Source organism: Aquarana catesbeiana, linkage group LG08 (genome assembly GCF_042186555.1).
Source record: "Aquarana catesbeiana isolate 2022-GZ linkage group LG08, ASM4218655v1, whole genome shotgun sequence".
NCBI lineage: Eukaryota > Metazoa > Chordata > Amphibia > Anura > Ranidae > Aquarana > Aquarana catesbeiana.
In genome coordinates this window covers 210,592,236-210,609,423 of record NC_133331.1, presented here as the reverse complement: position 1 = coordinate 210,609,423, position 17,188 = coordinate 210,592,236, and the positions used below count along the sequence as shown (strand labels likewise).

The following is a 17,188-nucleotide window of genomic DNA, read 5'->3' as shown; positions in this document are numbered from 1 at the left end:
TAATAAGTCCGTTCATTTTGAACGTGACTAGGGTACAACAGGACTAGAAAAGGAAGTCAATGAACTGTACCAGGCAGCATGCCCTCAAGGATGAGGGCATGCGGCCTGGTACGGTTTAGGAGGGGGGCGCTCGCTCGTCCCCACCCCCTTTCCTGACCAGCCGGGCTGCGTGCTCGGATAAGGGTCTGGTATGGATTTTGGAGGGACCCACGACGTTTTTATGGCGTAACGGGTTCCCCTTAAAATCCACACCAGACCTAAGGGACATCATCGCCTCCCCCTCACGCTCGCCGCAATAGGAAAATTTGTTTTTCCTATTGCAGCGAGCGCGAGATGTAGTACCCTGCCCTTGCGTCGTATCTGGTCCGTCGGACCAGCATACAGATGAACGGGCTTTCCGTTAGGAACTGAGTCTGGCGGAGTTACGACGTAAATATTTGAAGCAGGTTTAAAATCTAAAGTCCGTCAGATTTCCGACCGAAACGGTACATCGGAAGTCCGATGCAGCCCACACACGGTCGGATTGTCCGCCGGATTCGGTCTGTCGGACCAGTCCGGTCGGAAAGTCCGCCCATGTGTACACGGCATAAGATCTGTAACTAACTGCCTAATGTGATGGGAAGCCTTCCTGGCTGATATCTTGATGGGAAGGACAGGCCGGTTCTAGGTTTTACTTTGGTGAAAGCTAGCAAAAGGGTCCATTCACATGGACTGATTGCGTGCCCCTTGCAGGTCAATGTTTTCACAGCCACAGGTGTTACATGCATCCCCATGTCTGTAGTCCATAGACGTCAACTGGAACATGCAAGTGGATGGACAGAGCCACTGTGTCTCAATATGACATGCGGGTCCCCATATATAGCGGAGTGAGTTCAGGGACCTGCACTAGCATGTAATATTGGCACACAGTGGCCCTGTCTGTGCAGCTGCATATCCTAATATATCCACGTATCCTGTGCATCCTAGTACCAGGAAAACACAGGGCTGTGAGTGGACCCAAAAACAAAGTCTGCCAGCAAGAAACTAGAGGTGCCTTGTATAGAAGTCAATTTCCTAAAATTTAAAGTGATTGTAAACTCTCTTTTAAAAAAAAATAAAAATAACAAACATGTTATACTTATCTCCTCTGTGCAGCTGGTTTTGCACAGAGCAGCCCAGATCCTCCTCTTCTCGGGTCCCTCTGAGCTGCTCCTGGCCCCTCCCTCCTATTGAGTGCCCCCTCAGCCAGCAGCTCTTTATGGGGGCACCCAAGTTGAGTCAGAGCTCTTTGTATCCATTCAGACACAGAGCCCCGACCCGCCCCACCTCCTCTCTCCCCTGATAGGCTGCCTGACTTTGATTGACAGCCACAGGAGCCAATGGCGCCGCTGCTGTGTCTCAGCCAATCAGGAGGAGTGTCCCGGTCGACTTAGACACTCGTGGACATCGCTGGAGAAAGAAGGGGCTCAGGCAAGTCATTAATGAGGCACGGATTGGCGGTGTGTGCGATAGCCTGGTCTGTCAAATCCAATATAGCAAACAAGAGAAAAAACCTAGTGCTCAAGGCAACTCCTCTGGATTTTAGAAGGCAGATTAGGTGATGAGTGAAAAATATATTTATTGATAACATACAATAAAATCCACAGTGACAAAAGAGTAGCATATAAAATTGCAGTATTAATAATAAATATGCTCAGTACAAGAAAACTTACGCCTTCGCTTCTACGCACAAGCACGGAGGGATGGGGCACTTAAAATTTTTATTTTTTTCTTATTTTTTTAGGCCCACCAAGGCCTATCCCTGCCCTCAAGTCCTTACGCCTCCAGTGCCATCCTATATCACTTCACCTTCATTATTCAGACCAATAATCTTTACAAGTATAATTAACCAGCATTCAGACCTAGTAATCTACCCTTCACCAGATCCACCGGGACGAGTCCAGGTACGTCTAGCCACGGGCCCCAAAGTTTCTCAAACTTTCGGGTACACCCCCTGTATTGATACACTATTTTCTCCATTCTAAGCATGTTTCCAACTGCAGAAACCCATTCCTTAACTGTGGGAGGGTCCTCTGACTTCCAATGGAGCATTATCATCTTACATGCTAGAAGCAGGGTTCTGGTAACTGCTATTCTGACGCATTCCTCCCATTCAAAGACCTCCAATACATTTAGTAAACAGTGTTTTGGGTCGGTGGGCATAGAGATCTGAAATACTCTGTTTATGGTGTCCACCACTCTGCTCCAATAGGAGTGAAGCTTCGGGCACCTCCACAGTAGATGGATCAGATCTCCATGATCTCTTTTGCATCTAGTGCATAGCGGGGTAGGCTTGAGACCCATTTTGTGTAACCTATGCAGGGTATAATACACTCTCATAATAAGATACAGTTGTGTCAGCCTCTGTGATACATTCAGCGAGCTTGTGGGCACCGCCTGTAGAATCTCCTCCCACTGGTCTCCATCTATCTGACCCACATCTCTCTCCCACTTATCCGTCATTCTCAAGGTATGTTTGTTCAGAAAGCTCTGCAGGAGCATACTATAACATTGGGAGATGAAACCTTTGGTGTTGGATGCTTTCAGGACTAAGTTAAATAATGACATCGGTGAAGGAGACCATTCAGAAGCACTGCTCTGAGCCTTCACAGCATGTCTCAATTGCATATAATGGAACCGCATAGAGGGCGGCAAGCTGTGTCTCTCCTGCAGAGCCTCAAAAGACAGTAAAATACTGTTTTGAAAAATATCTTGAATGTATATCACCCCATATCTTTTCCATAAGGCTCCATGTTGTAACTGTGCTATTTCCGGATAAGTCCCATTGGACCATATCGGGCTAAACTCTGTGTATCCTGTCACTCCCTGCACTCCCACCATTACCAAGTCTCTTTTTACCGTGTGCAACATCACAGTCTCTGAAGAGCTGTGAGTAGTACTCATCCTGTCAGTCTCCCCACCCATAACTTCTATTAGGTGCTGCAGCTGCGCCACTGGGTAGTACAACCATGGATTTGGCAGGGCAAGTCCCCCCTCATTTTTAGGGCGCTGTAGGTGTTCGAGCTTAATCCTGGGGGGGGGCGATTCTTCCAGATTAGCAGGCGAAATAGGGAGTTAAAAATTCTAAATGTTTTCAGAAGGACCACTACTGGAGAGTTGTGGAGCACATAGAGCAGCTGGGGCATGAGGATCCTCTTGATCAAATTCACCCTACCAGCTATCGACAGGCAGAGTAAGTTCCATATCTTAATCCGGTCACGGAATCTTTTCAACAGCGGCGAGATGTTCAGTCTCCCATTATCTCTTACCATAGGTGTCACCTGGACTCCTAAATACCTAAAAGATGCGGTCACGGGTATGGAGTTGTTGTTGGGAGGCTTACCCCTTCATCAATGAGCATTAGGGAGGATTTTGTCCAGTTGATCTGGAGCCCTGAATAATTCCCGAATTCCGATATGGCCGACATGGTTTCCCGAAGGGAACCTTCGATGTCCCCAAGCAGAATCATAGTATTGTTCACGTAGAGCATCAATTTCTCTTGTCTGTCACCAAAATGGAAGCCGGGTGGTCTGTAATTGTGATTGCCAGCGGCTCTATAGCTAGCGCGAAGAGCAGGGGAGACAGTGGGCACCCCTGTCTCGTGCCCCGACCCAGCGCAAAAGTATGGGACATTCTGCTCGTTGCCCGAATGGCTGCCTGCGGGCAGCAGAAGAGCAGGCGGACCCAGGAGATGTATGTTTCCCCAAATCCAAACCTCTGGAGAACTCCCCATATATACTCCCATTCGATGCTTTTGAAGGCCTTTATAGCATCCAACGAGAGCAGGGCCCTCTGTCCCATGTTATCTGCCTGGGACTGAATATTCAAATAGAGTCTCCTGAGGTTCACCGCCATGGACTTGTTCAGCATGAACCCCGCCTGGTCCGGGTGCACTATAGATGTAATGACCTTATTCAGTCTAATTGCTAGAATTTTAGCCAGAAGTTTAATATCGCTCTGTAGCAGAGAGATGGGTCTATATGATCCTGGGTCCACCTGATCTTTCCCAGGCTTTAGTATTAGGACTAGATTAGCTGTGGACATAGATGGGGGTAGGGTCTGATTTTCCCTTGCTGCATTAAACACTGCCATTCGTTTAGGAAGAAGGATATCAGCATATTGCTTATAAATTTCCATGGGGGGCCCGTCCGATCCAGGGGCCTTACAGTTAGGAAATTCTGCTAGTGCTGTTTGTAACTCCTTCACTGTAAGCGGAGTGTCTAGGGCCCTCCTCTGCTCATTCGTGATTTGTGGGAAGTTAATGCCCTGTAGGTAGCTCATACGTGTGCTCCCCAATAGGGAGATACAGTTTCTCATAGAACCCCGCCAGTTCCTGCAAAATTAGATCTGGGAAGCTCACTAATTTTCCCTCCAATGTTCTGATTGCCCCAATAACCGGGGAACGCTGCTGTCAATTTGCTATCCTGGCCAAAAGGCGGCCCGTGCTTTCTCCTTCCTCAAAAAATGCTGCCTTTAAGAAGAATCTCTTCTTCTCTGCTGTGGCGGACAGCTTCCCACTGCATCAAGGGGGAATCATCAAAGTCCTGACTGGCTAGAAACTCCCTCATGCTCCGCTCCATCTCTGCGGGAGACAAGAATAGCTTCGGCCAGAAGGCATTCAATTTCCAGGGTGCCTTGGGCAGCCTGGACAGTGGAGCCACGATTAGGCTAATCACCATATGGGAGTGGTCAGACACACTGCAGGGTTTGTATATCACCTCCGAGACAGATGGGAGCATGGCAGGGTTACAGACAGCTAAATTAATCCTGGATAGCGTTCCATGTGTTTTGGAGAAGCAGGAAAACTGCCTCTCCAAGGGATTCCTATGTCTCCAAACATCCACCCAGCCCACCTCATTGAGCAACCTCAGCAATGGCAACTCCCTCAATGAGGCAGACACCCCCAAACTTGGGTGCCTGTCCATGGAGGGACTCAGCCAGCAATTGAAATCTCCAACTATCAGTAATGGCAGATCAGGCCAACTCGCCAAATAGGTTAACAGATTCCGGAGCACCACCACCACAAATGGAGGAGGAATATCTATGCATGCCAAAATACAGTGCAGCGACCCAATACGACAATGCAGGAATATATATCACCCTTCAGAATCTATACATGCGTCAAACTCTTGAAAGTCTATAGAACTGTGCACCAGCACACTTACCCCCCTAGATAAGGAGGTGTGTGTGGCGTAGTATACTTTTCCCGCCCAGGAATACTTAAGACAGATCTGAGCTTCTGCAGTCAGGTGCATTTCCTGGAAATCATCAGCAAGTGGAAATCATCAAACGTTTAAGTGGGGAGCCTAGCCCCCTAACATTCCAGGATATTACAGGTACTTCAGCCAATTGGAACAATAATATTTGGGAACGTTAGGATACATAAAGACAATACAGGAATTATTCATCAGAAAAAGTAAGGTTAGGTAGCCCCTAGTGGGGGAGATGGGCCGGCACAGTGTCAGGTTTGACCCCAGCCAAGGATTTTTAAAGTGAGCCATGGGCTAGTAGCATCCAATATGCCATAGTTTGCATAGTAGCAGTTCCAGATTCAAATGTCCTCCATGCGAAGCCTGCGGGTAAAAAGGAATAAACAAACAAAGCAAACATAAAACCAGTCCGTCAACAGGACAGGCCAAATTGATCCAACTTGGAACAAAAACATGTATTTCTGATTACTTTTATTGCTGTCAGAATGAATGTAAATATCCCTTGTGACAGTAAAATGTCACAAGTGGCAGGTACTCTTTTTGGAGGGCTCTGGGGTCTTTAAGACCCCAAATCCCTCCTTTGCACTTAAAAGCATTCAAAATACTAAGTTTAGCTGTTTTGAATACTGTCATTTATTAAAATGTGGCGCCTTTAAGTCTTCTGTAAAATTAAAGTTATGACAAAAAACAGAAAAGAAAGGGCGCACCGGCCTTGTGCATTATCCTTAAAAAAGTTTATTAAAAAAGAACACTTAAAAACTACTACTCACAATATAAACATTTTTAAGGATAATGCACAAGGCCGGTGAGCCCTTTCTTTTCTGTTTTTTGTCTCATTGTTAGGATATCCCTATCCTTGAGGGCAGCAAGGCTGAAAGCTACCGTCCATTTTGAACTTTGAACTGTCGGGCTTACACATTTATGCGCAAGAGTTTTTGTTTTGTTGTAAACGGAAGTTATGTCATGACATTGCTTCCGGGTACTAGGCCTGAGACCCGATCAAAGCCTTTTTCGGCCTCAGCCAGCTGATGGAGGTGCTGGCTGGTCGATTGGGCCTCCCGGTGGGACGGGAGAGCCCGGGAGAGCCGTGGAAGATGTCGGGAGGGGACGTCCCCTCCTGCTGCTTGAGATAACAGCCGAGTGACTTCTTAGCTGCATCAGTTGTTACCCTTAGAAAGCCAATCGCTGGCTCTAAAAAAACATATCAAGGTGATTTGTGTAGCTGCAGGCCACACCCCAGTACAACCCCTTCAAGCCGAGGCCGCATATTTGCATACGGTCGGCATGAAGGGGTAAAGGAGAAGTATGGGATTATTAATAAAAAATACATACTCATGTCTATGCTACAACATCTGAGTAATTCTGTAGCTCTCCAATGCCAGCCCTAACACAGAGAAATGAGAAACCATATGACCGCTGGTCACTCAGCTCAGTTGGCTCTGAGCAAAAGAGCAATGACTATTAGTCACTGCACTCCAATCTGCTCCTCCAGAGCTCACTGGAGTGTCAGGCTGGTTGGGGGGGCGGGTATAGTTAGCTCCAACTCCCAGGCGCTTGAAGAAAGTCAGAGCCACCTGTCAATCAGACTGCTGGGTGGATCCCAGAATTAATTGTTATTTGGTTGTGCCAGTAAACAGCCAACCATCCAGAATCCCACATGTCCGAAACACATGTGTAGGGCATGAAGGTACCACGAGTACTCTGATTGCATCAGCTCACTAGAACAAGGACGAAGAGATTGACTTGCTGCACTTTTTGGGGATAATTCTGCTTTTTTATTAGTGAGCCAGTAGAGATTTGGGATGGTTGGAAATTTGGAGACAAGAATGTTGAGCTTGTTTATACCTGCTCTATGTTCTGGTTAGTGTGTTTTAAGTGCAGAGGGTAACAAGATAGAGAAGTTGCCAGCACAACATAACAATTTGAATGATTTATTGTGAAAAACTTAATGGTATGATGCCACGTACACACGGTCAGACTTTTCGGCTACAAAAGTCCGACAGCCCGTCCGACAGACTTTCGACGGACTTTCGACAGACTTTTGGCGGACTTGCGGCAGACTTTCTAACGAACGGACTTGCCTACATACGATCACACAAAAGTTCGATGGATTCGTACGTGATGACGTACACCGGACTAAAATAAGGAAGTTCATAGCCAGTAGCCAATAACTGCCCTTGCGTGGGTTTTTGTCCGTCGGACTGCCATACAGACGAGCAGATTTCTGGGTCCGGCGTAGTTACGACGTAAAAATTTGAAGCATGTTTCAAATCTAAAGTCCGTCAGATTTGCGGCTGGAAAAGTCCGCTGAAAGTCCGGGGAAGCCCACACACGATCGGATTGTCAGCTGGCTTTGGTCCGTCTGCGTCCGTCGGACTTTTGTAGATGAAAAGTCCGACCGTGTGTACGCCCCATAAAGGTCAAATAGCCAATGGATCTCGCAGGGTACTTCTTTCAGGACAACAGTGCTGGTCACTTCTCTGTCTCAGTATCTGGATCCTTACATGGCACCATCCATTGCAATCGCTTTAGGCACCCTGTTGGTTACAGTGATCATGCACAGCTCAAAACAAGTAAAGGTAAGAAAAATGGTAAACCAGCACATTGTAGATAGATTTAATTTGGCACAACATTTACTTGGAAATTTTGGCACATAACTATTTATAGAAGTTTTCTCACATATGCACATTGATTGCCTATTAGCTTTTTAAATGTAATGATTAGATCTAATCATTACAGCATGCAGTATGCATGCATCTAAGATGCACACACAGACATAAAAAAAATCATTGATACACATACTAGGTATGCATACATACCAGGGGAGAAGATTCATTTTAGGGCCATCATTTCAGTATTACTTTAAATTGTTCAGCTGTAAAACTTGTAAAACTTCAATTTTGAGCTTAGAAATCTATGCAAACTTTAACAATAAATGTTACATAGTTACATAGTAGGTGAGGTTGAAAAAAGACACAAGTCCATCAAGTCCAACCTATGTGTGTGATTATGTGTCAGTATTACATTATATATCCCTGTATGTTGTGGTCATTCAAGTGCATATCTAATAGTTTCTTGAAGCTATCAATGCTCCCCGGTGAGACCACCGCCTGTGGAAGGGAATTCCTCATCCTTGCTGCTCTTACAGTAAAGAACCCTCTATGTAGTTTAAGGTTAAACCTCTTTTCTTCTAATTTTAACGAGTGGCCACGAGTCTTGTTAAGCTCTCTTCTGCGAAAAAGTTTTATCCCTATTGTGGGGTCACCAGTACGGTATTTGTATATTGAAACCATATCCCCTCTCAAGCGTCTCTTCTCCAGAAAGAATAAGTTCAGTGCTCGCAACCTTTCCTCATAACTAATATCCTCCAGACCCTTTATTAGCTTTGTTGCCCCTCTTTGTACTCGCTCCATTTCCAGTACATCCTTCCTGAGGACTGGTGCCCAGAACTGGACAGCATACTCCAGGTGCGGCCGGACCAGAGCCTTGTAGAGTGGGAAAATTATCGTTTTATCTCTGGAGTTGATCCCCTTTTTAATGCATGCCAATATTCTGTTTGCTTTGTTAGCAGCAGCTTGGCATTGCATGCCATTGCTGAGCCTATCATCTACTAGGACCCCCAGGTCCTTTTCCATCCTATATTCCCCCAGAGGTTCTCCCCCCAGTGTATAGATTGCATTCATATTTTTGCCACCCAAATGTATTATTTAAATTTTTCTACATTGAACCTCATTTGCCATGTAGTCGCCCACCCCATTAATTTGTTCAGGTCTTTTTGCAAGGTTTCCACATCCTGCGGAGAAGTTATTGCCCTGCTTAGCTTAGTATCGTCTGCAAATACAGAGATTGAACTGTTTATCCCATCCTCCAGATCGTTTATGAACAAATTAAATAGGATTGGCCCCAGCACAGAACCCTGGGGAACCCCACTACCCACCCCTGACCATTCCGAGTACTCCCCATTTATCACCACCCTCTGAACTAGCCCTTGCAGCCAGTTTTCAGTCCATGTACTCACACTATGGTCCATGCCAACGAACCTTATTTTGTACAGTAAATGTTTATGGGGAACTGTGTCAAATGCTTTTGCAAAATACAGATAAACCACGTCTACGGGCCTTCCTTTATCTAGATGGCAACTCACCTCCTCATAGAAGGTTAATAGATTGGTTTGGCAAGAACGATTCTTCATGAATCCATGCTGATTACTGCTAATGATACCGTTCTTATTACTAAAATCTTGTATATAGTCCCTTATCATCCCCTCCAAGAGTTTGCATACTATTGATGTTAGGCTAACTGGTCTGTAATTCCCAGGGATGTATTTTGGGCCCTTTTTAAATATTGGTGCTACATTGGCTTTTCTCCAATCAGCTGGTACCATTCCAGTCAGTAGACTATCTGTAAAAATTAGGAACAACAGTCTGGTAATCACTTGACTGAGTTCCCTAAGTACCCTCGGATGCAAGCCATCTGGTCCCGGTGATTTATTAATGTTAAGTTTCTCAAGTCTAATTTTAATTCTGTCCTCTGTTAACCATGGAGGTTCTTCCTGTGTTACTTCATGAGGATAAACACTGCAGTTTTGGTTACTGAAGCCCCCCGATTCACTTGTGAAGACTGAGGAGAAGAATAAATTCAATATCAAATGTATTTTATCTGTATTTGTTAAATATGCCATTACAAGTGTTTTATTATTTCTGTTCAACAATTGCAAAAATAAACTGTTCATCCAGCCAGGAATCTTGTGAGCTGTTAATATCCCGTACTCCCTGCCTCTGGACTGTTATCAGTTAGCATTGTGTCTTGCTATCTTCATGGACTACAAAACAACCCCCCTCCCTTATGGAGAAGAGAAGAAGGTGTTATGTAGTCACTGTTTTGTAGTCTTAACACACTCCCCATCCTAGAGTGACAACACTACTCAGTACAATTGTCACCTTAGGACAGGTAGTGAGTTAATGACCGGATTACCAGGTTAAAGTAAAAAGAGAAGTGTGGAAAAGAAAGATAATGAACCATCCATTTCTAAGGACTAGTTAACTGCAATACTATCAATTTTTGTTCTTGGGTTTAGATAAGCTTTAAGTAAATGCAGTCTAACATTTTTGTATTCGAATGAAAGTTTGGAGATCATATTGTGTACATACTACAAGTACTTTTAGCATGGTTTTCATTTGAAAATGTTACTCTGGTCAACATTTGAGGAAGACTCTTGGGGTGTACAAAAACAATAATACTATCTATTTATTTTATATAACCTCTGCTATACAATAAATATATGGCTTGGGGGGATCTGTAGTGGCTTAAATCCACTGGGTGCATTTTTATTCTACACATTAAAAAAAAAAATGGAAAGATGGTCTAGCAGTGAAACGGTTTATTTACACTTGAGTTGAAATAGGCCTATCAAAAACATGTTTCCTTATATTCCTGAGAGCTTAGCTCCTATGAGTGATGATTAGACTGTAATATTTTATATATGCCACTAAGCTGCTCACATGTTGCATAGCAACAGGTACACAATGCATTTCTGTAAATCTAATGAAAATATTGGTATCATATAAAGGGATGTGTTGCTTCAAAGATGTTTATTGTGATAGCAAGGTTAATCTAAGTTCAAACATGACTTGCATTATTGAACCAAAGTTTCAACTATTTATTTTATCTAAGACATGAACATTTTATATTGCCTTCAACTAACATAATCTTCACATGTCCTTTATTTTATGTGTCTTATCCATAAAGCAAAGCTTTTATGGAAAGAACATTGTTGGTTGATGGTCTTAGACTTTGTAAGGAAAAGAAATCTTTTATTGCATATATATTCATTAAAAATAAAACAAAATAATAAATAATCCCTTGACATTTCCTTGGCTGCATCTAATGTAATGCACAGGATTTGAAAGCTTGACAATGAAAAAAAAAACTTTAGTCCATATTGCTACTAAGATACTGTCCATTTTCTGACATCAGTGACTACAGCAGTGATGCAGAAGGAATGTTTGTAGAAATCCACTAGTCTCTTATGGTGCATGTCTACATAATGTTATGATGAATTACAAGGGTTTGGCTATTCATATGAAAATAAGGCAAAACAAATAATCTAAAATACAATAGCTTTTGCAAAATATTCATAAATATAGTCAATAAAATATATATATTTTTAATTTTTATAGTAAATGTTCTTTATTAGTCCTATTCTGCTCAGTCTTTGGTGGGGACTATGGCTTTCTCAGAATTTTTAATCTGGACAACATTTAGATCATATTCTAAATGCTTTTTCAATTTTGGCATATGGGATATACATGCCTGTGACCAAAGTTTATAGATTAGTAATTTTGAAACCTTAGCTTTAATATTTAAGCAAGGCACATATATATATATATATTTTTTTTACATGGACAGATCCAGCCTTGTTACAAAAGCCTATATTCTAATGGGCAGTTATGCGCCAGCAAACACTACTTCAACCAATGCATTCAACTAACCTGTGGATGCAGATGCTGTGTATTAATGTTGAAACTAAAATTAAACGTGTATGTACTGTATATCAGAAAACCTTTTTGGACCAAGTAGAGGAAATTTAGAATCATGGTCAAATAGTTATTTTGTGCCTGCTAGGTAGGTTCACCTACTTTATTGGTTCTGGTGAACTCTAATGATGAAACATATCATGATGGGACATCCAAAACATTACATTTGTCACCAGAACAACAGGTAAGAGGAAATCTTTCAATGAAGGCACCTGTTTCGCTGACAACTGTAAAACAATAGTTTTGACTATACATACACTTTAACAGAAAATAAATAATTAAATCAATTATTTTTTTTTATTATTGTTACTTGTATCAGTATATTAAATTATATAGTCCTATAGGATACCTTAGTCTTACTGAGAACAAACAAAAGCTATGATAATAATAATAACATACAAAAATACATGAAAGGAGACAAATGAACCTTCATGCATGTGGGCATGAAAAGTCATCCAATTCGTATGACATGTGATTGTGACCGGCTCTCAATGAAGCTGGTTCACCTATGTCCAGGGCAGCCACGGTGCAGTTTCCAAAAGGGTCCTGTAGGTTTTTGAGTCCGGTTCAGGTGCGAATTCAGGCAAAAATTCAGACCTGATTTGCACCTAAACCGGTGAACAGAAACGCACTGGACCCTGGGCTGCTAACCGCAGCCACACATATGTGAGCCCGGCCTCAGAGGCATCTTCCATCCTACACATTTTACACACAAGCCAGCTGCATGTTAGTTAATAGGGATGAGCCGAACACCCCCCTGTTCGGTTCGCACCAGAACATGCGAACAGGAAAAAAATTCGTTCGAACACGCGAACGCCGTTAAAGTCTATGGGACACGAACATGAATAATCAAAAGTGCTAATTTTAAAGGCTAATATGCAAGTTATTGTCATAAAAAGTGTTTGGGGACCCGGGTCCTCCCCCAGGGGACATGAATCAATGCAAAAAAAAGTTTTAAAAACGGCCGTTTTTTCAGGAGCAGTGATTTTAATAATGCTTAAAGTCAAACAATAAAAGTGTAATATCCCTTTAAATTTCATACCTGGGGGGTGTCTATAGTATGCCTGTAAAGGGGCGCATGTTTCCTGTGTTTAGAACAGTCTGACAGCAAAATGACATTTGGAAGGAAAAAACCCATTTAAAACTACCGCGGCTATTGCATTGCCGACAATACACATAGAAGTTCATTGATAAAAACGGCATGGGAATTCCCCACAGGGCAACCCCGAACCAAAATTAAAAAAAAAAAATGATGTGGGAGTCCCCCTAAATTCCATACAAGGCCCTTCAGGTCTGGTATGGATATTAAGGGGAACCCCAGCCAAAATTTAAAAAAAAAATTGACGTGGGGTTCCCCCTAAATTCCATACCAGACCCTTCAGGTCTGGTATGGATTTTAAGGGGAACCCCGCGCCAAAAAAAAAAAAAAAAAAACGGCATGGGGTCCCCCTAAAAATCCATACCAGACCCTTATCCGAGCACGCAACCTGGCAGGCCGCAGGAAAAGAGGGGGGGACGAGAGTGCGGCCCCCCCCCCCCCTCCTGAACCGTACCAGGCCACATGCCCTCAACATTGGGAGGGTGCTTTGGGGTAGCCCCCCAAAACACCTTGTCCCCATGTTGATGAAGACAAGGGCCTCATCCCCACAACCCTGGCCGGTGGTTGTGGGGGTCTGCGGGCGGGGGGCTTATCGGAATCTGGAAGCCCCCTTTAACAAGGGGACCCCCAGATCCCGGCCCCCCCCCTGTGTGAAATGGTAAGGGGGTACAAAAGTACCCCTACCATTTCACTAAAAAACTGTCAAAAATGTTAAAAATGACAAGAGACAGTTTTTGACAATTCCTTTATTTAAATGCTTCTTCTTTCTTCTTTCTTCCTTCATCTTCTTCTTCTTCTGGTTCTTCTGGCTCTTCTGGTTCTTCCTCCGGCGTTCTCGTCCAGCATCTTCTCCGCGGCGTCTTCTATCTTCTTCTCCTCGGGCCGCTCCGCACCCATGGCATGAGGGGGGAGGCTCCCGCTCTTCTCTTCATCTTCTTCTCATCTTCTTCTCTTCTTCATCTTCTTCTTCATCTTCTTCTTCTTCTTCCTTCTTCTCTTCTTCCTGTCTTCTCCGGGCCGCTCCGCAGCCATGCTGTGGCATGGAGGGAGGCTCCCGCTGTGTGACGGCGTCTCTTCGTCTGACGGTTCTTAAATAACGGGGGGCGGGGCCACCCGGTGACCCCGCCCCCCTCTGACGCACGGTGACATGACGGGACTTCCCTGTGGCATTCCCCGTGACGTCACAGGGAAGTCCCTCAAGTCACCGTGCGTCAGAGGGGGGCGGGGTCACCGGATGGCCCCGCCCCCCGTTATTTAAGAACCGTCAGACGAAGAGACGCCGTCACACAGCGGGAGCCTCCCTCCATGCCACAGCATGGCTGCGGAGCGGCCCGGAGAAGACAGGAAGAAGAGAAGAAGGAAGAAGAAGAAGAAGAAGATGAAGAAGAAGATGAAGAAGAAGATGAAGAAGAAGATGAAGAGAAGAGCGGGAGCCTCCCCCCTCATGCCATGGGTGCGGAGCGGCCCGAGGAGAAGAAGATAGAAGACGCCGCGGAGAAGATGCTGGACGAGAACGCCGGAGGAAGAACCAGAAGAACCAGAAGAAGAAGAAGAAGATGAAGGAAGAAAGAAGAAGCATTTAAATAAAGGAATTGTCAAAAACTGTCTCTTGTCATTTTTAACATTTTTGACAGTTTTTTAGTGAAATGGTAGGGGTAAGTACCCCCTTACCATTTCACACAGGGGGGGGGCCGGGATCTGGGGGTCCCCTTGTTAAAGGGGGCTTCCAGATTCCGATAAGCCCCCCGCCCGCAGACCCCCACAACCACCGGCCACGGTTGTGAGGATGAGGCCCTTGTCCTCATCAACATGGGGACAAGGTGTTTTGGGGGGCTACCCCAAAGCACCCTCCCAATGTTGAGGGCATGTGGCCTGGTACGGTTCAGGAGGGGGGGGGGGCGCACTCTCGTCCCCCCCTCTTTTCCTGCGGCCTGCCAGGTTGCGTGCTCGGATAAGGGTCTGGTATGGATTTTTAGGGGGACCCCATGCCGTTTTTTTTTTTTTTTTTTTGGCGCGGGGTTCCCCTTAAAATCCATACCAGACCTGAAGGGTCTGGTATGGAATTTAGGGGGAACCCCACGTCAATTTTTTTTTTAAATTTTGGCTGGGGTTCCCCTTAATATCCATACCAGACCTGAAGGGCCTTGTATGGAATTTAGGGGGACCCCCACATCATTTTTTTTTTTTTATTTTGGTTCGGGGTTGCCCTGTGGGGAATTCCCATGCCGTTTTTATCAATGAACTTCTATGTGTATTGTCGGCAATGCAATAGCCGCGGTAGTTTTAAATGAGTTTTTTCCTTCCAAATGTCATTTTGCTGTCAGACTGTTCTAAACACAGGAAACATGCGCCCCTTTACAGGCATACTATAGACACCCCCCAGGTATGAAATTTAAAGGGATATTACACTTTTATTGTTTGACTTTAAGCATTAATAAAATCACTGCTCCTGAAAAAACGTCCGTTTTTAAAACTTTTTTTTGCATTGATCCATGTCCCCTGGGGGAGGACCCGGGTCCCCAAACACTTTTTATGACAATAACTTGCATATAAGCCTTTAAAATTAGCACTTTTGATTTCTCCCATAGACTTTTAAAGGGTGTTCCGCGGCATTCGAATTTGCCGCGAACACCCCAAATTGTTCGCTGTTCGGCGAACTTGCGAACAGCCAATGTTCGAGTAGAACATGAGTTCGACTCGAACTCGAAGCTCATCCCTATTAGTTAATGTGTCCATGCACATGCAGGCATTTAACACCTATAGTATATTTGCCCTCTGCATTAAAGGGGTGTAAAACAATTACCCAGGCACACTTTCCTGTAAAAGCGTATTTACACTTACTTATGTGTGTATGCGCATAAATGCATGTAAATGCATTTTAGAGGGTAGAATAAATGAATATTCTAACCAAGAGAATAAATTTAAACACATACAAGCATAAATGCCATGCGTCTGCAAATGTGCATAAAAACGCACAATTAGGCATCAAAAGAAGCATTTTTAAGCTGGCTTTTTCTACCAGCTTCTAGCAGAAAGATCAAGCATACATAGGAATATTTTATTATGCCTATGTGCATGTGGCCTTAGAGTCAAATGGATTATATTTTCCATTCTAAGTAGTGTTGTCTTAATTTCAAAATGACTTACTGTGTTGGAACTTGGCTTTGATCTTCATCTTCGATTCCTCCTTGTCCAGAATTTTGTCCCATTCATTCCAACGTCGTATTTGCTCTTCCCTCATTTTGTAGAAGAGGACTTGTTTCTGCTCCTCATTTAGCTCAGCCAAAAGATCAGGATCGATGTACATATCCTTTAAAATCTGCTGCAACATGATGGTAGGAAATCCTCTTTATGATCAAACACACAAAGATAAACTTATTCCCACCAAATTCCTGCCACTGTCATACTTCCATTTTCACAACCTGTGAAGGAAGTGCTTTACTAGAGTGAACATCATGGTGACAATTAAATAGGGAACTAAGAGTTATTAGGCTATAAAAACATCAAGTAAAAATGCAAAAGCTTCAGGTGAAAAGGGTAACTCTAAAAGGCAGAACAGTAGCACACAACTCTCTATGGTTGGTTTGTTTCTGGCTTTGAAGCAATGTGTGCTCAGGATAACAATGTTTTCAGTGATGTCATGGTTAAAGTAATAGCTACACCGGCAATATCCATGTCAAAGCTGTTCGGGCCTTTGGCAACTGATCTCTGGTGACAGACAGGAAGGCTTGGTTTTGTACTGAGTGCCATCCGATTACTGCATAGGGCAGCCTTGTGCTAGGCGACAGGGTATGAAGTTTCACTCTTTGAATAACCATTCTGTTGCTGGAAGAACTGCAGTGCCAGAACACAAAGCAAAGATGTTCCTGTAAATGTTTAAGATATAACAAACTCTAAATATAACTTTACCAAACAGAACCTGCTAGCAAGTACAGCACGGTACAGCTAAACGGAACACTTTATAATGGGTAGGCACAATGCCTGTAAATGTTTACGGGACCCTGAGAAAAAAGACAAGGGAGTCAGAAGAGACATGTGAGTTGTGTTAAGATTAAGGATTTTGGTTAGGTTTATTTTTTTATTTATTTTATGGAAAATAATGGAACACATATATTTTTTCCTAATAGTATGACTTTTTTCAGGCACAATATGAGGCAAAAATAACAATTTAAAATGACATAATTTTTAACTTTGTTAAAATAAAAAAAGACACTATAGAGCAGGGGTGTCCAAACTTTTTTCAAAGATGGCCAGTTTTGATGAAGTGAACATACGTGAAGGCCAACCATTTTGCCTGACATTCTTTGAACCATTAAAATTTGGTC

At 43.7% G+C, this 17,188-nt stretch overlaps 1 protein-coding gene across 1 annotated transcript in view; it reads right to left on the bottom strand.

The window, feature by feature from the left end:
* Positions 1 to 16,946, bottom strand: part of SH2D4B (SH2 domain containing 4B) — a 530,802-nt gene extending 513,856 nt beyond the window's left edge. Inside the window, exon 1 of the mRNA XM_073596884.1 lies at positions 16,011 to 16,946. Coding sequence (XP_073452985.1) covers positions 16,011 to 16,194 — 184 coding nt within the window. The 5' untranslated portion in view covers positions 16,195 to 16,946. The remainder of the gene's footprint in view (positions 1 to 16,010) is intronic.
* Between the last annotated feature and the right edge of the window lie 242 nt (positions 16,947 to 17,188).